General features: G+C 40.2%; 1 protein-coding gene across 1 annotated transcript in view; it reads left to right on the forward strand.

The window, feature by feature from the left end:
• SMCHD1 (structural maintenance of chromosomes flexible hinge domain containing 1) overlaps positions 1–23492 on the forward strand; it is a 192988-nt gene that overhangs the window by 13181 nt on the left and 156315 nt on the right. Inside the window, exons 2-13 of the mRNA XM_075920925.2 lie at positions 6877–6952; positions 7968–8129; positions 11570–11652; positions 11746–11876; positions 13929–14043; positions 14198–14317; positions 19209–19375; positions 19818–19911; positions 20875–21085; positions 22039–22159; positions 22250–22433; positions 22970–23167. Coding sequence (XP_075777040.2) covers positions 6877–6952; positions 7968–8129; positions 11570–11652; positions 11746–11876; positions 13929–14043; positions 14198–14317; positions 19209–19375; positions 19818–19911; positions 20875–21085; positions 22039–22159; positions 22250–22433; positions 22970–23167 — 1662 coding nt within the window. The remainder of the gene's footprint in view (positions 1–6876; positions 6953–7967; positions 8130–11569; positions 11653–11745; positions 11877–13928; positions 14044–14197; positions 14318–19208; positions 19376–19817; positions 19912–20874; positions 21086–22038; positions 22160–22249; positions 22434–22969; positions 23168–23492) is intronic.

Here is a 23492-nt window from a genome sequence, read left to right on the forward strand (position 1 = left end):
TTTTCATCACAAAGCTCCTCCCCCACGTATCCTGCATCAAGTTGGTGGTCAGCAAAACCACAAACTACTCAACTGATGCCTCAAATCCATGGTTTAACCACCTATGTCCCTACCCCACTTCTGTCCTGATTGCCACAATGATCCTCATGGACATGGGCTCAATATCAACAGCAGTATATGGCACCCTTCAGCCTGGCCCAACCTGCAGTCAGTCACAACCAACTTGTGTGGCCGATACAATTTCATTTACAGGAGAAGAGCCATTGGAGGAGGACAATGACTTACCTCAGTCTGATACGGAGGATCCCTTTCGAGCCTAAAACAATTTCAAGAATGCTCAGGACATTGCATTATAAGAAGTGCAAGACAAACAACACAAGTTGCTTCAAATACTGCAACCTTCCTTGTCCACAAAAATTGCCCTTCCTATCAATGAAACCACAAGTGATCCATCAGAAATTATTTGGCAAACTCCAGCCTCTGTTTCCTCATCAGCAGAAGGGCAGACCAAACATAATTTGTACCTGCCAAAAGCATGGGCTTCCCCCCCCCCCCCCACCTTCCACCCAGTTCATTAGTGGTTGATGTGGTCAACCACCATTCGAAACACTCTCAGTACAGAACCACTCCTCTAGATAACTTCCACAAATGCCTTAACCTTTTTGGATGAAAGGTTTATTCATCTGCCACTTTACAGTTCTGGATTTCTAATTACACCACATTACTTGCCTTTTATTACCACTCTAACTATTCAAAACTGCAGGATTTCCTTAATGATCTTCCAGAGCAAAATAAGCCTCAGTTGCAAGCCACTATCCAGGAACATCAGTCAATTGCCCGTACTTCCTTGAAGGCTGCTATGGATATCATGAATATGGCAGCCAGAGCAACTACCACTGCTATTGTGATGTCACACTTCTTGGTTTCAGGTTTCGGGACTCCTGAAGGAACTGCAAACCAGAGTGGAGAACCTTTCTTTTGATAGGGTGTATCTATCCGCCACAAAAGGTGCTCCGTTTGATGAAAGATTCCCGCATTACTCTCGGCATTTTTGGAATGTATACTCCTCGTAAGAAGAGGAGGCATTATAGCCAGTATTGGAGGCCCCAGGATATGCCCTTCTAATGGCACCACCAATGACATTTTCATCAAAGGTCCAAACTGTGTCCCGGAAGGAGATAGCCACCTTCTACGAAGTCCCAGTTTTGAAGGTGTAGTTGAGGACCTGAGCGACCTCCCCCCAGGAAACTTCCTTCTGGTTGCCTTTTTGGCCATCGCCTATGCCCTTTCTGCCACCAATAGGCTCTCATTACATCACACCAGTGGGTCCTAGAGATACTCAGATCCAGATACATTATCTCTTTACTCTCTAAATCTAAATCCCCTATCTTCTCCCTCCTTCCTCATCCCTCTTCAGGGACCCTTCCCATGAGCACCTATTACTATTGGAGGTACAGAACCTTCTGCTCCACATAGGTGCAATAGAACCAGTTCCTCATGCACACCATAGAAACGGGTTCTACTTGAAGTATTTCCTCACACAAGAACATGGGAGGGTGGAAAGACCTCAGAAGGCTAAACAGATTTATCTGGATTACAGATGCAAGATGATCACATTAATAGCTATAATACTGGCACTGGATGAGGGAGGCTGGTTCTTGGCCCTCAGCACACCTATTTTTTAAATAACAATTCACTCTTCACGGAGATGATTCCTCAGAATAATTGTTGGGACCAATGGTAACCAATATCGAGTTACTACCCATTGGTCTTTCTACTGCATCTTGTGTCTTCTCCAGGATGCTCACAGTCATTAGTGCCTATCTCATACAATGAGACTATAATTTTTCCATATCTGGACAGCTGTTTAACCAAAGGTTATTCCCAACAACAGATTCCTACAATGCTTACTGCTACACAAGATCTATTCACACATCTTGGACTATTGATAAACTTCCAAAAATCCATGGTGGAACCCACAAAGTCAATAGAATTCATAGGAGCCCTGTTAAACTCTGCCAGAGCCATACTACCTTATCATTGTTTAATCACCCGCTCTAGTTTCATCACCTCATTTGTCCACAGCCCATTTATATCCATGCACATGTCTTCAAATTTTAGGCCACATGGCAGCCACCACCAGGCTCTTTCTGTATTTAAAAGGCAGAAGTGCAGTGGGGTTAGCTCCTGGGGTCAGCAGTTTACCCCCTTATCAACTAATGAAGTAGTCGATGGAAATTCAACTAGCTCGTTAAACACAATTTAACATTCCTAGTTAAGAGATGGGTAATTGACTAACACAATTAGGTGCTCAGTCCTGGCTTGCACCAAATTCAGGAGTTTCTTCCGCTGCAGCTCTGCAGTTTAAAAGGGTTTAAAAGGGTTTCTAACTCAAGGCATGTTCCTTCATGGTTCCAACACGATGAACATACCTGCTTTGACAGAGTAAAACAGGTCCTATTAAACAGACATCACCCCTTCAACCTATATACCTACCTGAATAAATGGTATTGATTTCGGGCCTGGTGTCGTCAGGAGACAATTATAACTCAATGAGACTTCTATCCTCAATTACTTATTGGGCCTGAAAGAAGATGGGCTTTCCCTGAGTTCCTTAAAGGTTCACTTGTCAGCTATTGCTGTCTTCCATGATTTCATCAATGGCACTTCAGCCTTCACTCACCCCATCACCAAGTGTTTCCTCACTGGTTTTCACAAGTTACACCCTGATATATGTGCACCTCCAACTTGGGACCTATCCTACCTTTTCAACATTCTCATGAAACTTCCATTTGAACCTTTGGCTACCTGTTCCTTTTGATGAAGGTATCATTTTTGGTAACCACCACATCTGCCAGATGCATAGGGAAAATCACAGCCTTGATAGCAGATCCCCCTTATGCTGTTTTTTTTCAAGGAAAAGATTGTTACGACCACATCCCATGTTTTTACCTAAGGTCATCTCCACCTTTCACATTAATGAACCAATACAGCTTTCCATGGTTTTTTACTAAGCAACATAACTGCCAGGAAGGCTGCATTCCACACCCTAGATGTATGGCATGCTCTTACCTTTTATCTGGATAGAACTAGATCCTTTTTCAAATCCACAAATCTTTGTTTCTATAGCTGACCGAACCAAGGGCTCAGTGGTTTCTGCACAGCATTTCTCCAAGGGGTATAATCGTACATACACATGTACTATGCTCTCCGCAGCAAGCATCCCCTACAGAGGACCACAGCTTGCTTAACTCAGGCAATGGCTGCCTCTATAACTCTTCTCCATAATGTTCCTCTTATGGACATTTGTAGAGCAGCTCCTTGGTCATTGCACCACGTGTTCACCCAATACCGTGTGTTACAACATGGACCATTTCCAGCTACTTCTGTGGGACTTTCTCTCCTTGTTACTTCACAGTAGTGATTCCAAAGTCCACCACTGCCTGATGTGGATAATGCTTCATAGTCACCTAGAGTGGAGTGCCCACAAGACCGCCACTTGAAGCAGAAGACAAAGTTACTCCTCTTGTGCACTAACAAAGGTTCTTCAAGATGTATTTCCCTGTGGACTACTTTGGAGTCCAGTGATGGATTCCATGGTAGAGAAGGAACGGAGGGTGCTGCACTGTGCGCGCAGCCAAATGACACTTCAGCACAAGGTGGCCACTGTGCATGTGTAGCATGGCAAGACACTGCTAGGGGAAAACCTCCAATGACTGGTGGAGGATACTTTGGGTGAATCACCCACAGTGACACACATCTTGAAGAACTATTGTTACTGCACAAGGTGAGTAACTTTTTTTTCCCCTGAGGCTTGAAGCATTATGCATTGTATTTAGCTGCTATAGCTGATGCCAAGTTTGTGAGAACAGTACTACAATCAGTGTTCAATTGAAGCAGCTGTAGCTTCATTCCCACCACCTAAGAAGATGCTGCTTGCCGGTCATTGACACAGAGATCTATGCTGATACCTACTTGAAGAATCAAGAATGGTTATCTATCTACAGTAACTGTGGTTCTTCAAAATGTCAGTGTAACTACTATCACCCAGAGTTTGTTGCTGCTTTCGGGGGACTTCCAGCTACCACAAGTTTCAGATTGTGAGTAAATAATGGAATGTTGCAGCTGCTCTTCCCTTTATGGCTTTGCATGAGAGCGTGAAGAGGTGCAAAGTGCATGTGTGGCAACAGAGGACATTGTTATACAAAAGATTCTGATCAGTGTGTTCATGAGACCCATACATATTTAACCATGAGATTCACAATGACTACAAAATCTCAAAAAAACACTGTTAGTATTGGCTAAATAACCATTCTTTCCTTTCTATCTTCATTGCCAATTTTTTTATCCAGGTTATTTCCCTCTTGATGTAATGCAATCCTTTTTCTCACCCTTCTCCTATGTATCTTGCCCCTTCACATCCATCCAAAATGCTACAGCTAAGATCATTGTTTTGGCCAGTTGATCTGACTGACTCATCTCTGCCTTTCCTACTTCTTTATTGCATCAAATAAAATGTACTTATCATTTTCAGACCCTTCATAGTTTAAACTTAAACTCCACTCAACTCAATTATCAACCTTGCTCTCCAGCTGCAGAGAAACTCTTTGTTGGTGAGTGTCATCAAGACCCCTTTTCAGTTAGCTGCTACTTTTAGCTGTTTAGGTTTTTGTATAGAGCTAATTGAAACTCAGAATGTCTGATTTGTGGGAAATTTTAGCATTTTGAAAATGTAATTTTGTTCCAATTCCACATGTCTTGGAATTCTCAGTTTGTAGGACATCTTTGTTTCAGAAAACTTGCATCTAGAAGTTTTTTTAAATATTTTTTGGTACAGTTATTTTTATATATTTAACACTAAATCATAAGTACATACTGCTATTACTACTAGTGATATATAATATGACTTAATATGATAGTTGAAATTAAGGATGTTAGGAATTGAGTAAATAGCTTATCATGTAGTTAATAGATTTTTCTATCGACTGCACGTTTAGTTAAGGGAGGAAGCCTCCCACATCTCCTCCATTAATATGGAAGAGTGCAGCTCTCAACAACTTTCCAAAATCTTGGAGTGGCTCCCCCATCAAAAATTATTGCCCACCCCTAGGTTAACCGGTTAGGTTAACCAGTTACCGTGGGTAACATCCCTAACTTAAAGTAAGGTTAAACTAAAAAAAAATAACAAATAGTCTGGTAGCACTTTAAAGACTAACAAAACATGTAGATGTTATCATGAGCTTTCGTGGGCACAGTCCACTTCTTCAGATGACCGGAGTGTTGGATGTCCAGAACCAAAAATAAATAAGGGAAGGAGGAGGAGGGAGGGAGGGAAGGAAGGGGTTTGGGGGCGGAGGAGAAAGAGGCAGTGGGTAGATGCATACTGGCTCGGCTTTCCCTTTGAAATGTAACAGGAAAAACTGAAAATCAACAAAAGTCTATTAGCACCTAAAGACTAGATAGTTAAAAGAAGCAGATAACCTTTAGTTTGCAGTTTACAACCTATCTTGGAAAATGACCTCTGACTCTGAGGCCTTGGGAAAAAGGTCTATTCTCGCTTACAGACAACCCCCCAACCTGAAACAAATTCTTTCTGGTAACTATGCTACACAGCTACATCAAAAGAATCTAGGAACCCAACCTTGCAGTCAGCCCCAGTGCCAACTCTGCCCACATATCTCTACAAGCAAATTCATCACTGGAGCCAACCACATCTGCCACCAAATCCAGAGGCTCATTCAGCTGTACATCCAGTAATGTGGTCTATGCCATCAAATGCCAGAAATGCCCCACTGCAATATATATTTGACAAAATGGACAGTACCCGTGGGAAAGAATTAATGGACACAAATCAGATGTCTGAAAATGGAACATGCAGAAACTTGTTGGTGAACACTTTAACCTCCCTGGACACTCATTAAGGGATCTCCAAGTTGCTGTTTTGGTACAGACCAATTCTACAAGCCAAATACACAGAGATGGTTTGGAACTCCACTTCATTCACAAGTTTAATTCTCATGTTTATGGTTTAAATCACGATATTAGATGGCTGGGACATTATCAACCAACCAAACAATGAAGGTTCATGTGGTTCTTTATGTCTGTGTAGAATCTAGTGTTAATACTGTTCCTTTAAGTTGTAGATAATGCGCTGGAGGGTTTAAGTTGTGGACTGTAGGTAATAAGTGGAATTCTGTTTTCTCTTTTGGATATCTAGACTTTAAAAGGTGCTAATAGACTGTGTTGATTTTCAGTTTTCCCTGTTACATACTGGCTCAGCTTTCCCTTTGAAATTTATCTACCCACTGCCTCTTTTTCTCACCCCCCTTCCAATTTTTTCCTTCTCTTCCTCCCCCCCCCCCCTTATTTATTTTTTGGTTCTGGACATCCAACACTCAGTCATCTGAAGAAGTGGGCTGTGTCCACGAAAGCTCATGATACCATCTACATGTTTTGTTTGTCTTTAAAGTGCTACCAGACTATTTGTTGGTTTTTAAGTTGTTTCTATTACAGTCTAACTCGGCTACCCGTCTGAAGCTTTTAAAGTAAGGTTATTCATATTCCATGTGTCAGGCTCTAAGATTACCTACAAGATAGCATCTCTTTGTACAGCTAGTTGATGGTGCTTAAATCATGTAAGGGAAATGTCTCATACCAGGACATTCTGCAAAGATGTAACAGAGAGTGAAAAAGAAGGTTTGGAATTACATTGTGTTCTGTTTATTCCCAATTTCATGTCAAGGGCAAAATATTACATACTTAATTATTATTGATTGATTAATGACACAATTAATGGAAAGAAGACGATTCCTTTTTCTTTTTTCTTTTCTTTAACAGGTAATTTATGCATCAACTAATTTTTTTACCATTTTGTAGGCACTCTGCATTTCTTCTGAAGATAACTTTGTTATCACAACAACCAATAGAAAAGAGATTACAGAAGACAACTTCAGTAAGTATCGTATGTTGTTTACCATACATCACTCTTCACAACAATTGTCCAGTGCATACCCATGTTAAAAACCATAAGAATGTTGTTTGTGTTCTTATGCTGCATATAGAGTAGCTTAGATATATATTATAAAACCTTACAAAATTGTTATGAAAACCCACCTGTGGGGGGGAATTCTCACTTTGTCTTTTGATGATGTATTGTAAACTAATATTTAGTTCTCTCAGCAGCTAGATACTTTAATGTGCAACGTAGTCAAATGTATAGTTAAGGTTAAATTTTTTATTTTGCAATGCTAATTACTGCCATATTTGTACAGGAACCCTTGGGGTACTAAAAAATGAATAAAGTTATTTATATTGTAAGTGAATCATGCCTACAAAATGGCATCCCATTTTATGTGAAGCTTAATTTCTTCTGAAGTTAGAGCAAAAAGTGGTGTAGTTTAGTATACCTGGATAGTGAGACACAGTATTTTGTGGTTGTTAAATAGATCTATCTTAATCTTATTGTGACAGTCCCTACACTGTTTTCTTGGTAGCAGATGAGGAACATTACAGGTAACATTGAAAAAATATTTCCAATAAAACTCTCTGCTTTCATTCACTTGATTTTTAATTTTGTGTGTGTTTGTTTTTGGACTCATTTTTGTTTTGCTTCAGTTTCACCAAAAGGTAAATTTAGCTGCAAAACTGGGCGAAAATCTCAGTCATTTTGTCTCATGGTATGCTTTTTCCACTCAACATTATAGTATTGCTTTAATTTGGCTAGTAAAAATATAAATTTTGAAGCTGCAAGGATTGTATGTAGTACTTCCAGTTGAAGTACTAACTTTGCTATGTTTGGGGATGTGAAAGGTTTTGAATTTAAGTTCCTCCTTGGAAAGTTTCATAGCTAGTAGAAAGTGAAAAGAGGTGCATCATATTTGAAAATTATCTTCCAGATTTTTGTGCTGAAGTTGACCAATATCTGTAGGGATTTTTCCTTTGTATTTAATATTTTAACTTTATTGTAGGTGAAATTGTTCAAGATGGAGTTACTTTGTATTTGCTACAGTCAGTTGATCAGACACTACTTTCAGCAACAAAGGAGCGAATTGACTTCCTACCGCATTATGACACGCTTATCAAAAGTGGAATGTATGAATATTATGCTAGTGAAGGACAAAATCCTTTGCGTAAGTATTCAGATATTTTTATAATCTAAAAATTATTTTCATGTATTTATTCTTTTACCTTAGAAAGGCCTCAAAGACAAGAAACGTCTTGCTTGTGAATAATTTCACTTTTATTTTACCTTTTGTCACTTTTGTTGAAGAGTTTAAGCTTTTTTTTTTTTTTTTTTTCCCCAATTTAAGATCACGTTTACTTTTAAAACCCTGGTTTAAAAAGTGACTATAAAAGTAGCATCATGAGGTTCCAAGATTACTGGGTCTCAGTTACATACAGAAGAAATTTGCTTATTTTACAAATAAAAATACTTTATTGTTGATGATTTTGTTAACTAAACTAGAGATTTAAAAGCTCAGCCTTTCTTTCTGATGCCTGTACTTGTCATAGATTCTGTATTTTGAATTTAGTTATTGAAGAATGAGTTTCAATGCAAGCCTGCTCACTGTTCCTATATGCATTTTGGCTTTTCGGGGCTGACAGGATTAAAAAATACAAACTCGTGTTCTTTGTTAATAAACTGATGTACTCTATGACGATGGTGACCCTTGTACATTGGTAACTTTTCTCATCATTGCTGCATTTCAAAATACAAATGAATGTGTACCAAATACTACTAACGTTTAACTTCCTTTAGTATCCATGTCCTTTTAAGCTCAAAACAACCTAGAAAAATCACATTTGTATAACTATATGCACATTGTTCCAAACATGGAATTCTGGATTATAAGTAGGTATGTTAGCTATCATGTAATTGAATAAAATATTGTAAGTTACATGATAGTCCCCGGGGGTGGGGGCCGGCAGCCAGTGCACTCCAGTTCCACTCCCTGAGAGCCCCCTGCTACCTCATGCTGCTGCTTCTCTATCAGAGGCGGCAGTGTGGGGTGGCAGGCAGGTACATGAAGAGAGCCAGTTTAAAAACAAGCTCCCCTCGTGAACTGGCTGCCTGCCACCCTGTGTGGCTGGCCCAGGCTTGCTGCAGACAGAGTCTGCTTCATGGGATGTGGGGCAGCCTCTGTTTGCGGGGAGCTTTGGTCCCCCATGGACAGAGGCTGCTTTGCTGCAACCTCCACTGCTCTCCTACCTCCCTTCCCTTCTCCTGCGCTGCTTCCTCTGATAGAGGTAGTAGTGGGGGGAGGGACAGGTTGGTTCAGGGAAATGGACAAGGGGAGGATGGAACAGTGGGGGTCCAGCCTTGCTGGGGGTAGAGTCCCTCCCATTGCCTCATCACCCCCCAGCCCTCGACACCCCAGATGCACCGCCCATCTTGCATGGTGGTGGCTGCTTGCGGATGGCCCCAGGCAGGGAAGCCTGTTCCCCTCCCCTGCCTGCGGATCCCTGCATAGTGGCAGTGCTGGGGTGGAAAGAGCAGCAGCAGCACATGTGGGGGGCTGGACTTCAATCCCACACCTCTGCGTGGGGTTCCTGTGCCGCCTTTCAGTTTAACTGAATACCTGCTGTTCTGTTATTAGAGAGTGAATAGAAGTACCTGATCTGTTCTTTGTAAACTTCAGTATTTTGTATACCCGGGAGGCAGTTCCAAGCCCTGTCCCCTAGTGTGTTGCCTTGGAGGGAGAGAGTGCGGGTACTTCCCTTTCTATTTAAAGGGCGCACATCTTCCCCGTGCCTTGCCTAGTAGCCACAGGGAAGGCACAAGCCCTTTTAAATAGAAACAGTTGAAAGAGCTCTGGGTCTCTGGCTCCCTAGCAACTTGCTAGAGGCTCGAGGAGCTGTGAGCCCTTTTAAGTGCTTCTATTTAAAGGGCTGGCACCTTCCCAGCCCATTAGGCAGCTGTTGCCTAGCAGCCACGGGGAACAAGAGAGCCCTTTAAATAGAAACAGCTGGAAGGGATCACGAGCCTCCTGCAATGTGCAAGAAGCACAGGGAACTTTATGCCCTTTCAGCTGTTTCTATTTAAAGAGCTCTCCTGTTCCCCGCGGTTGCTAGGCAAGCTGCTAGGCAAGCTGCCAGGCAAGCACAGGGAAGGGGTCAGGCCTTTAAATAGAAGCACTTTAAAAGGGCTCCAGCTCCCAGCACTTCTAGGGAGCCAGAGATCAAGCCCTTTCATTTGCTTCTATTTAAAGGGTGCGCCTGCTGGGTGTCTGTATTGCCTGGCAGCCACCAGCAGGTGCAAGCCCTTTAAACTAGGGATGTTAAATATGGAGTAATTGACTAATCGAATAGTCACTGAATTTGGCATTGTCTGTTCGATTAGTCGATAGGGTGCCTCCACCTTTGAAGTGTAGCAACAGCCTTAAGGCTGCACTTCAAAGGAGAAAGTGCCACATGGAGCCTGGGGTCAGTTGGGGACTCTTGCTGACCCTGGGCTCCATGCCGCACTGCCACTTTGAAACTCTGCGGGGAACCCAGTGTCAGACTTCTCACGGCGTTTCAAAGTGTCAGTGCCACACAGAGCCCGGGGTCAACAGGGGAGTCCCTAACATCCCAATGTGGTGCTGCCATTTAGAAATGCCATGTGCAGCCTTGGGACACCCCAGCTGGCTCTGGGCCACATGCAGCATTTCAAAGCGACAGCGCCGCATAGAGCCAGGGTCTGGCCCCAGGCTCCATGCGGCGCTGCTGCTTTGAAGTACCCCTTCTTCCCCTGCCCTTGCTGTCTCTTTCTGATAGAGCCTGTTGACTATTCGATAAGCATTTGCTTATTGGTCGACTAGTCATTCACTTCCCTACTTTAAAGAGAAGCAATTGAAAAGAGCTTGCAGCTCTGGCCCGTTGCCTGTGAGCTGCCTCGGAGGTGTTAGCCCTTTCAACTGCTTCTATTCAAAGGGCTTGTGCCTGCCGGGCGGCTGCCAGGCAACACAATAGCAGGTGGACCAGGAGCTGTTTGACATGTTATTCTGGGAGGCTAGCCCCTGGCACCCTGCCCTCTGCTCCAGGTCCCTTCTATTGGCCAGAAGTCAGGGGACGGGGACCCCAGGTCAAACAAAGCTCCCACTAGGGCAGCTCTCAACCCCGCCCCTTCCGCTGAGGCTCTGCCCCTTCCGCTCAAGGTCTCACCTCTTCCAGGTCAGCCTGCAGCCACTGCCAAAATTTGTGAAGTGGCCCCCCTTCAAAAATTATTGCCCATCCCTGTTTTATAGCGATGACTGATCCAGAGTATGTTCCACCAGTGAATGAAGAGGTACAGGTTTGCCTCCTGTTTTATGTAGCGGGGGAACCCCTTTCATGTTGTTGTGTTCCCAAGTATTTCTAATGGCCACTCACCTGACAGGAGGCTTAATCATGCTCAGCAAATCTCTAATTAGCACTCATGAATGATCCTTAAAACAAGTGATAGTGGAACAAGTATTTTTCACTGTCAGTTATATAGTGCAAACTTATCCTGAGATTAATGCCGAGAGAATACTGGTTCAAGTATGTGGGCATTTTGCAACTGTTACGTTTAGAGATCAAGAATTACTAACAGTTTTTTCTCTTTCCGTAGCATTTGCTTTTGCTGAGTTGATTGACAATTCTTTGTCAGCTACTTCTCGAAATACTGGTATTCGGAGCATACAGATAAAATTGGTAAGATACAAAAGGATTAGCATACTTGTTTCAAATGTATGATTTCATGTATTCATTTGGCTTGTTTGGTTCTTGTTTTTCCTTTCCAAACAGTTATTTGATGAGACTCAAGGAAAACCAGCAGTTGCTGTGATTGATAATGGAAGTGGGATGACTTCTAAGCAGCTTAACAACTGGGCTGTGTATAGATTATCAAAATTTACAAGACAAGGTGAATTTGAAAGGTTAGAAAGCTTTATACATTATTTTTAATCACAAATGGAAAAATAACAAGTTGTGATAATCTGGACAGAGCATCTTTTTTTAAAACAGTCAACTACCAATAACAGGCTTCGTGTCTGGGTTTATTCCATTGCTGTAACCAGTTGAGAGGATATAAAAGTATGAAAAATTGAGCTCAGAGTTCATTAGGGCAGGATAGAGTATCCTAACAAATTGGAGATGTTAGAAAACGTTACTTATGAATGCTGCTATATTAGGGTTTAGTGCCAGTGGGGATTCCAGAAACATACTTAACCTAAGCACAGAGTGAGCCAGCTGTGGATGGGTCCCTTCGGCCAAAACAGACTGCGTTGTATCTAGAAATTACGTTATGACAGTAAGCCACATTTTGCTTCCATTTGGGACTTATTAAATTTGAAATATAGATCAGCTTATCCATTTCTATCGTATGAACAAAGAATTTGCCAAACCAGATCAGTTTGTCCATCAAGTTCCATATTCTTGGAGTCAGACTTAACTACTGCTGGCAGCTATCTCTCTCACATTACATTAGAGTTGGGCATTTTATAGTGCCCTGAACGCATACAAATATATCCTTGGATACAAACTGGTATTTGTGAAACCACAGGAGACTCTCAGGAACTACAGTAGTGAAAGGAGCTGAACATGGAGCTACTGCTCCCAGGAACCAGCACCCTGTACTGGCAACTCTTCTGGTGTAGCTGTACCACCTCCTGCCCTGCCCCAGGCTCATCTGCAACCCCTGAATAGGGGACACAGCTGTGTGGAAGGGACGGGAATAGGACTGGGGATGGTACAGTTGTGTTGGAGGAATTGCTGGCTTCTGAGAGTGGCAGATCCACTTTCTGCTCCTTTTGCTGTTGACGTTCCAGGGAGGACCTTGTGGTTCTACTGATGTGCACATCTGGGGATATAAATTTGTATCCATGCTGGGCTCTAGGCATTTGACCATTCAAAAATAACTGATCAAATACCGGTCAAAATGTTTTTAATCATTAATTTATTAAAACAACAATAATAAAAACAAGAGACTTTATGGATTCCAAATAGATTTAGCCTTAAAAACATACATACTTAGTCTGAATTACAAAAAAAACCAACTTATTTGAGTTATTTTAACTTAAAAATGAGATGAAGTTTTAAAAAAATGAAATAGCATGACTATGGTTAAATTGTGGATGGTCAGTTGATATTATGTGACCAATTAATTGATTGGCTTTCCAAGCCTGCATCATATTCAACAGGATGTCCAGCAAGCTTTCTCATCTTTCTGACCCAAAAATCTGTGGTAAAAAAAGGGACTGTTACGAAGAGAAATTTACTTCCTAGCCAGTGTTTCTTTTTAGACATTTCATATGCAAAGACATTGCTGTAGGCAAAGAGTAAACTAGTCTAGTTTTAGTATGTCTTTTTACCACTCTGTCATCTTAGGGGTCTGTATAATGGCTATCACCATGGTATCTCAAATGTTAAAAACACCGATCTGGCAACTATCAGAAATATTTTTAAGATTGTGTCTCATGTCTTATGAAAAGAACTTGATATAGAAGAAAACTGATTACTCTAAGTCATTTTCCTTCTCTGGTTTGTACAGTATCTGGATGCAAACAAACTGGTAATAAAACTAAAACTAAAAATAATTCAAATACAGATTACAATGCAGAAAAGCAAACAGGCTTATTACCCTGTCACAGGAAGGGCAGAAAAATATACATGGCTCATTGGGGTGGGAAAAGACTTACAAACAATTTTGCTAGATAGCCATGTTAATTCAAGTATATTGTGGCCTACATGATTTCAGAATAGTAATCAATTTTGTTTTTACTTTTACACATTTATAAAACTAGAATCTGAATGATAGTTACAATGTCAAATGTATGCTCTTAACATAGATCTGGGGTCTTGACTGAGCTCTTCAGGGATGATGATTACAGGAGTTCTTTAAAAGAAATAAATGTTTATTCATTAGTAATTTTGTAATGCTTGTTTTGAAAAAAGTATTAAAGATAGCTTTTTTGGGGGTGTTTTTTTAGTGATCATTCAGGATATGTACGTCCTCCACCAGTACCTCGCAGCTTAAATAGTGACATCTCATATTTTGGTGTTGGAGGCAAACAAGCTGTGTTTTTCATTGGCCAGTCTGCCAGAGTAAGTAAAATGATCTATGTATTTTAACTTTTAGTAGTTCTTTACACATTGACATGGAGGTAATTAATCTGTTTCCACGTCACTGAACTGTAAACTTATTTTGGTATCCTACAGTGATTTTTTTTAAAATTTGTTTTTCTTTCAAACTGAACAGATGATAAGCAAACCTGTGGATTCTCATGATGTTCATGAGCTTTTCCTTTCTAAAGAGGATTTTGAAAAGAAGGAGAAAAACAAAGAAGCAATATATAGTGGTTACATTAGAAATAGAAAGGTAAAGTAACATTTTTTTTAAATGAACATCTTTCCTAGGCTAACATGTCAGTTTTACATAGGTACACCTATAACTGTTCTTTAGGTGACTGTGTTGCATGCACACACTTTGTGGTGGGGTATAAAGTTAATAATGTAAAACAGTGGCGGATATTGTAAGGCTTTCCCACATGTAGTTCTTTTGCCATGTATTTTATCCAAAGGATTGATGAGCTAGTGACACTTTCTATCTGATTCACTGTGCTGCTTTGAGGTACCATCTGAAGGAAGAAATGCTTTAACATTGTTACTACTAACAATTGAAAATGTATTTGGCTTAGTACCAAACATGAAAAGAAAATGTACCAGCTTCAAACAACTTACAGTCTAAGTTACAGAGGGAATATATTTCAAATCAAAATGTTGTTATACATTATATATCAGTGAAGTGTTTAGTGAGGTTTTTAGTTTGTTTTTGAATCTTCATGATTTACCATTGAAAAACTTCTGGATGAAATGTTCCAAGGATCAATCTGAATTGTCCATTCTACTATGCTCCATTTTTCTGCTGTTCTGGAAGAAAAATTAAAAATGAGTGAGAGGGGAAAGACAGTAAGGAGAGAGGCTCAAAAGGAGCATGGGAAGAAAGAAATGAGACTAAAGATATAAGCAGGGTCATAGCTGCAGACATCTTGGCAATTATAAAGAGTTTGAATTTTGATTTGGAAGGTGAGAAGCTAGTGAAGAATTTAGAGAGTAGACTGATATGGCTAGAGGGGCAGGAAAAGGAACTGCTTTTTGGAGAAATCACTTTGAATATGCATAAGTGGGAGATTAGAGAGAAGTAGTTTGCAATAGTACAGGCAAAAAATGGCTGTGTCAACAGAGTGTTTGCTGTAGGAATGAGAAGGAACAAATGCATTTTGGAGATGCTGTCAATAAAGAATGGCATTTGTTAAGGATCTGGATGTTAAGAATGATTGTGAGGTTCTGATGTTGAGATGGGAGGGAGAAAAAAGGAAGGCAGGGAGTTTGATAGAAATGGAGACATTTTAAAGAATGTAGTCATGCATGTACAGGTGACTATATTCTTCTTGTTAGCAGCATCTGTTGGGACTCTGCACTTGCCATATGTCTCCCTGTGCTCTCCTGCAGATTTATAAAGGGAACTGTGCCTGCAACCCCCTTCTTTTGTTCTCTCTTACTTAGCAGTGTCTATCTGGTGAGAACTGTTGCATAAACTCTTTCTAAACTTCTGAAACATTTCAGATTAACCTTCATTCTCTTACATTTTGGACTTAGATAATTGTTTTCCAGATCTAAATTCTTGACGTGACTCCTGTACAACATCATGCTACACACCCCATTGTGCTTACAGCCCGTGTACAAGATCTTCAAGATGGAATATTCAAAACCCTGTGATAGTCTAATCTTGTTTAAAGATATATACAGTGGCTCCTTTGTATGCCTGGGTGAATCAAACATTCTAAGCAGTGGCTTTATTTCACTTTTCATTCTCCATTGTATCTGAAAATGATGAGATACAAGACACAAGGTCCATCTTTGAAAACAATCGATGAGTGTAGCATAGAATCCAGAGTTCCAGGCTCAGAAACTCCCATACTGATTTCATGCACCCTTCAGTGCTTGGAGCAGGTATGTGGTGCCAAAAATGTCAATGGGAAAGTCTGTACCAAATAAGGAACTGACCGTGGCATTGATGCTGGCACTGACCATAGTACTGGAATTGTCAAGACTGTTGCATCAAAGGTGATGCTTAAGATATCAAAGAAGGCCACTGAAAGAGGACACAATAGAACACAGGCGTTCAAAGGAGATTTTGGTGGCCTCTTATGCAGATAGCCAAGGAAGCATTGAAAAACAAGTCCTCCAAAACCTGTCCAGCTCCATACATGAGCGAAAAAGAGTATACTTCAGTGCAGCTGATTCTATTAGTGCTTGACCTACTAGCAAAGGCCCAACTGCCAATGTTGATCCCAGCATTAGGAGAACAATCATAGACTACAGGACCATCATTGTTACTAAGACATTCCAGAGCATCATATCCCTTCACACAATCTTTGCAGGAGGTAAACACCTTATCACCATCCCAGTGGCACACCTTGCTGATGTTGAGGAGGAAGTCCTCCCTTATACAGTTCCTGACCAGAAGAACCTACTGTTCCACCCATGTATTCATACAATATGCCACTGTAGTTATTCTGGCATCTATCTTTGCAAATGATGGCAAACTAGTCAAGATAGTTAAGACCAAAGAATACTGTCAAGAGCTTCAAAAAGATCTCACCAAACTAAGTGATAGGCAACAAAATAGCAAATGAAATTTAATGTTGATAAATATGAAGTAATAATGCACATTGGAAAAAAATAATCCCAACTATATGTACAATATAATGGGGACTAATTTAGCTATAACTACTCAAGAGAGATTTTGGAGTCATTGTGGATTGTTCTCTGAAGAGATCCACTCAATGTGCAGCGGCGGTCAAAAACGGAAATAGAATGTTAGGAATAATTAAAGAAGGGATAGAGAATAAGACAGAAAAAATCTTAATGCCTCTGTATAAAACCGTGGTATGCCCACATCTTGAATACTACATACAATGTGGTTGCCTCATCTCTAAAAAGATATATTGGCGTTGGAAAAGGTTCAGAAAAGGGCAATAAAAATGATTGGGGTTTAGAACGGGTCCCATATGAAGAAAGATTAAAAAGCCTTGGACTTGCTCCTGAACAGATTCAGTCATTTGGAATCTTTGAATTTTGATGTGTGTTGGCATGATTTTTCATGATTGGTGGCAAATATTTTTGTTGGGTGCAGATGATATCACAGTTAGTTTTATAGCCGCTATTGTGACCTATGGAGGGCATCATGGCTCCATGTTGTGGGCATGTGTTATGAAAGGCAAGTCACTACTGAAGATTTGCCATTTGCAGGAGTGGATACAGATACTTAGCGAGAAAACAATGCCCTACAATCACTAATAATTCTGTAATCCTTTGGAATCTGCACACTTTGGGTTTGCAAAAGTGACGAGGAGTCCTGTGGCACCTTACAGACTAACTGAAGTGTAGGACCATAAGCTTTCGTGGGCAAAGACCCACTTCGTCAGATGCCCTCCATTTTATCCATTTATTGCCCTCCATTTTATCATTTAAAAAAGACAGTGGATGTCTTCCTGTTATAGATGGCCTGAGTACCAATCCAAAAAATGTGAAGAAAGAGCAGAGGACATCAACTTTTCTCCAGTCTACTTAAGTACAGAGCCTTTCATTTACCAGTGAATTTGACAGCTTGGTTGCAAACAAGACCAGTCAACAATCCTTCGGACGCCACCTTGCCTCATTCCTTTAGTCATGGTCAAACGTTACTAACATCATCATCTAGTTACTTTTTTTCTTTCCCCTTCCCTCCCTGTTAAAAGATCAGAGAGAATAAACCACACACTGTAAGTCAGTTATATAGTTTAATGCATTCCTGAACGTTTGATTACTACAATGGTGCAGTATAACAGTGGTCTCCAACCTTTTAAAGCACAAGATCACTTTCTGAATTTGTCAGTCCAGGATCTACCTCAGACCCACATACTCCTGCCCTTCCCCTTCTCCAAGGCCCTACTCTGCCCCACACCTTCACCAATGACCCACCCTCCTCACTCTGTGAAGTGGGGTACAGGAGGAGGGGACAGCAACATCAGTGCCCTCCTTCTTCTGTCTTCCCCACTCTGCAAAACAAGCTGGGGGCTCCAGGGGGCAGCTCTGAGGCTTTGGGCTGGAGCAGTAGGGCAGTGTGAGAAGGGGAAGCTGAAGTGCCATCCTTTGTAGTCTCCCAGCCAAACCATTCAGGATTAAGGATGTAAAAAGACTAGTCGACTATCTGATAAGCATTTGCTTATTGGATAGTATTTTGACTAGTCAGCTAGTTGATATTCCCTCTCCCCTTTGCTGCCTCTCTAAAATAGAGGCAGCAAAGGCTGGGAAGGGGTATTTCAAAGGAGACTTTCCCCCAGGAGACTTTTCAAAGGGGCAACCGTTGCATAGCTGATCCACAGATCAGCTGTGCAGCAGCTGCCCCCGTAAAATGCTGCCTGTGCACCTTTCAAAGGGGCAGCCATGGAGCCTGGGGTCAGCTGAGGACTCCCCAGTTGATCATGGGCTCCCCGCAGCATTTCCCCGGAACCCAGGATCAGCTGAGGGAAACGCCCCTGAGTTCCAGGGAAATGATGCAGGGAGCCCGATTCTGATGCAGGGAGTGGCAATTCAAAGGGACAGGTGCTGTGGGCTCCCTGCTGCATTTCCCCAGAACTTGAGATCAGCTGGAGAGTCCCCAGCTTATCCTGGGCTCCTAGCGACATGCATTGTAGCTTTGAGCCCGGGGTCAGTGGCTTTGAAATGCACAAGAGTTCCCATTGGTGGGACTAGTTCATTTCAAATCAGGCACCCGCGTGCAGCCCGGAGTCTCAGCGGGACTTCCTGCAGGCCCCGGGCTATACACAGAGTTCTGCATTTCTCCTTTCAAAGGAGGAATGTGGAAGTGCCTATTGTCTAGTTGATAGAAATTCTGTCGACTAGTCAATTAACCACATTATAACATCTTTAGTCAGGATGACCTGTTAGAGACTTCCTGATCTTCTGGTTGGTGACTACTCCAGTATAAGACCCTATATAGAATTGCATAGGTGTTGAGGGATTGAACATAGATGAACACCCAGATACTGACAATTAGTTAAACGGGAGCTCGTAAAGAGGATTAGCCTCCCATGTTATATTTGCTATAAGAGTAATTTTTGCCTCCATATGCTGCTAGAGCTATTTTCACTCATTTCTGAAATGATAGAGGGGCTTCTAGTTGAATTCCTGGCTTCTGTTTCTTTTTTGGCCTCTTTTCCTAGCCATCTGACTCTGCTCACATTACCAGTGATGATGAACGATTTCTACACAATCTCATAAAAGAAGAAAGGGACAAGAAGAGTTTTACAGCGGTTGTCGTTACAGGTGTACAACCAGCTCATATGCAGTATCTGAAAAACTATTTTCATCTTTGGACAAGGCAATTGGCGTGAGTCAACATTTAATTTTTGTAAAAGATTTTTCTTATTTTAAAAAAATTCCTATTTAAAAAAATTTGAATAAAGTCAGACTATAATCTGTGCTTTGTATACTTTGTGACGTAGTTTGTGTTTGTATTTACTACAGATTTGAAACTCTTAACTGAGTCTCTCTTGTCTGGCAACATCCGTGGTCCGGGAAGACCAGAGATGTTCCAAGACCAGAGAGTCCAGGTGGAGAGCTAGCGCCTGAGAACTCTGTGGGCTGTCAGGACAGTGGGATCCCAGGCCATGGTAGCAGGTCTTCCCAGCTAAACTGCAGTGGGGGGCCAAGAACTAATTCAAATAAATGTTTTAATATGAAAATACTTAGGTTTTGTAAATGTTTCACTTTAGATTGCTCTAGTTTTTTCTGTGTGGTTAATTTAGTTAAAACATTTTTTATAACTTCAGACACATTTATCATTACTATATCCATGGACCGAAAGGAAACGAAACTAACTCTGCAATGAAAGAAGCTGGACCTTTCAACAACATTGATATTGAGGTAGGAATATAAAAAATCTTCCTAAAGTTAATATTTTAAACATAAGAAACCTAAAAACATAAGAACGGCTATACTGGGTGAGATCAACAGTCCATCTACCCGAGTATCCTGTCTACCGACAGTGGCCAATACCAGATGCCCCAGAGGGAGGGAATGTAACAGGTAATCCTCACATCATCCCTCCCCTGTTATCCGTTTCCATATAAACAGAGGCTAGGGACACCATTCCTACCCATCCTGGCTAATAGCTGTTGATGGACCTAACCTCCATGAATCTAGCTAGCTCTTTTTTGAACGCTGTTAAAGTGCTAGCCTTCACCACATCTTCTGGCAAGGAGTTCCAGAGGGTAGGCTGAGTGAAGAAAAACTTCCTTTTGTTTGTTTTAAACCTGCTGCCCATTAATTTCATTTGGTGACCACTGGTTCTTATATTGTGGGAATAAGCAATAGCTTTTCCTTATTCACTTTTTCACGCCAGTCATGATTTTATAGACTTCTGTCACCTCCCTCCCCCTTAGTCGACTCTTTTCTAAGCTGAAAAGTCCAACTCTTTTTAATCTCTCTTCATATGGGACCTGTTCCAAACCCCTAATCATTTTTGTTGCCCTTTTCTGAACCTTTTCCAGTGCCAGTATATCTTTTTAGCAATGAGGCAACCACATCTGTACGCAGTATTCCAGATGTGGCTGTACTATAGTATTATATAGAGACAATAAGATATTTTTTTTCTTATTCTGTCTTCTTTACATGGCATTAATACATTACTGTAATCATACTTACTGGTAATTGCTATGAAATGCTGTTGTGTTTGAAAGATATGTGTAATTTCATGCAAAACAAAAGTAAAACTATCACAGATTTAATATTAATAACTAATTTCAAAACTGTAGTTAGCAATTTGTAACATTTTTGTTTTGACTGTTGATTAAAGGAAAAATTATACTTATTTTGTTTTTGTTTTAGATTTTGATGTTTGAAAAAGGAAAAGTACCTAAGATGGTCAACCTTCGAGAGATAAAAGATGACATGCAAACATTGTATATAAATTCTGCAGCAGATAGCTTTGAGTTTAAGTCACATGTTGAAGGAGAAGGTGTAGTGGAGGGCATCATCCGTTACCATCCTTTCTTATATGATAAAGAAACATATCCTGATGATCCATGTTTTCCACAAAGTAAGTCAGTTAAGACTTACTAGTTAAATTTCACAACTTTTCATAAAATTGTGAAATTTAAGTAGTATGTAATAATACATTTTGTCAGTATGCTACTTACATATTTCCAGTTCTTATCACTTGTATAATTTGCTTAAAAGACTCAAGAATATTCTTTCTGAAGTAGATTGTGTCAAAATTTGGAGCTCAATAAACTTCATCCGTTTTTTTGTGGTAAATTTTAAATCCTGAGCCATCTCTCAGTTCTTTGTACTGAGATGAATTTGAAACTGAGTAATGATAACATGGAGGGAAGGGCAATTTAAACCAAGTTGGGACTTAGTACAAATTTTCAAGTGAAGTTTTACAATTTCAGTTTTAGGATAAACTATGTAATGAATTATGAAAATTGTGGACATGCTTAACATTTTTACTCTCGGAGGCCTCTTTTTGTGAGAAGTAGGATTTGGGGGAGGAAGGGCTAAACTCGTGTATACCCAAGGAAGACTGTTAATACATGCCTAGCTAAGTTAGCTTTGCTGTCAACTGGTTGGTTATCTGTTCTGCTATTTTCTTAAGGTGTAGGAAATACAAAATCAGATTTAGTTTCTGGAGTTAAAATTCTAGCCCCTGAAACTGGGTCTGAAGATAGGTTTGAGTCTGTGGTGGAGAAAGTTGTTTGGATATTGAAGATAAGCAGATCTGATGCAACAAAAAGATGCCTTTTTTGCCTGGTAGATGCCATTTAGTGTAAAAAAGGTTTCTTAAGATGAGGAAAGAAAAGGTATGTGATAAACAGAAGTACTGGTAATTAATTTTTTTTCCCCTGTGTGGTATATACCCTACTAAATACATTCTGTTTAAGGCTGTACAGTGCAACTATGTATAATTTAAAAAACTAGGCAAACATTACAAGATAGTCTTCTTTTGTTTCTTGTTTTATTATGGTGACGCTGGTGTGCTTTTCAATTTAGGATTAAAAGATGACGACGATGATGATGACTGCTTTGTGGTAGAAAAAGGAGCAAGGGGCAAAAGGCCTATTTTTGAATGTTTTTGGAATGGAAGGTTAATACCATACACAACTGTAGAAGAGTAAGAGATTTCCATTTCTACAATTTAATTATTTCATTGCTTTAGTTTTTAAAAAGATGAAGTTTCTAATTATTTTATTTTTTTGTTAAGTTTTGACTGGTGTGCTCCCCCCAAGAAGAGAGGACTTGCACCAATTGAATGCTACAATCGAATTTCTGGTGCATTATTCACCAATGATAAGTTTCAGGTTAGCACAAACAAGCTTACTTTCATGGACCTGGAATTGAAGTTAAAAGACAAGAACACTCTGTTTACACGAATCTTCAATGGACAGGTAATATTTTTAATCTTAACTTGCATTTCTGCTTGGTGTACTTCAATGAATGTGATTTGTCAAGTCCTATCTTACTTCTTAGTGGTCATTTGTCCATGTCACTAAATTTTTGCACTATTTCCAGTGGCAGTTCATTGTGGAAATTTGCACAGTGCTCTGTTTAAAATTGAAAAATGAACACAAAACTTGGGATTTTTGTTCTAAAACAAGTGATTTCGGTGTCTTCTCCTACACCTAACTTTTATTATATGGATGTAACTAGTTATACAATGACACAGACTTTTTATTAAGCCAGACCCTTTTCTATTTGGAGTAAGCAACAGTCTGAAAATTAACTCTATCAGTAATTAAGGATAATTTTAAACATTTACTGGGCTTAAGATCAGTCTTACTTGGAATGTGATTATTTTACAGCACTCTTTTAAGAACAGATTTTGCTATGGTATCACTGACCACAATGATTAACTTTGTCGCTATTCACACCTATGAAACTGTGGTTTACATTTTATTAATGCATCTACTAAAACACTTCACAGGAGCAGCGAATGAAAATTGACAGAGAGTTTGCTCTGTGGCTCAAAGACTGCCATGAGAAATATGACAAACAGATAAAATTCACACTGTTTAAAGAAATAATTGCACGTACTGATTTGACTTCCAAAAGAATGCAGAGTCCTTGGGCTACATATTCTGCAATAGAGTGGGATGGGAAAACATACAGAAGTGGACAGTTGGTAAGTTAATTGCTTGGTAAGGTTGACACTGTTTAAAATTTTATATACATTGTGTAGAATATGTACAGTATATAAAGTAAGTGATACTAGTTAGACCAACAGATAATTTTCCTGTTAAAAAAAAATTACATTAAAAGAATGTTAACATTGCAAAGGCAAGCTCTAAAATGTTAAAATATTAGATTTTTTTCATTAACCTTTATAATAAACATAGAAATGTTTAGTCCACCCCACTTCTTTTAGCCAGAATTACAAAATGGATATAAAATGAGTCTTATAATGGAATCTGATTATAACCTTAACAATGGACAGGACTGGTCACCTG

This window comes from Pelodiscus sinensis, chromosome 2, assembly GCF_052426305.1.
Source record: "Pelodiscus sinensis isolate ZL-2025 chromosome 2, ASM5242630v1, whole genome shotgun sequence".
Lineage (NCBI taxonomy): Eukaryota > Metazoa > Chordata > Testudines > Trionychidae > Pelodiscus > Pelodiscus sinensis.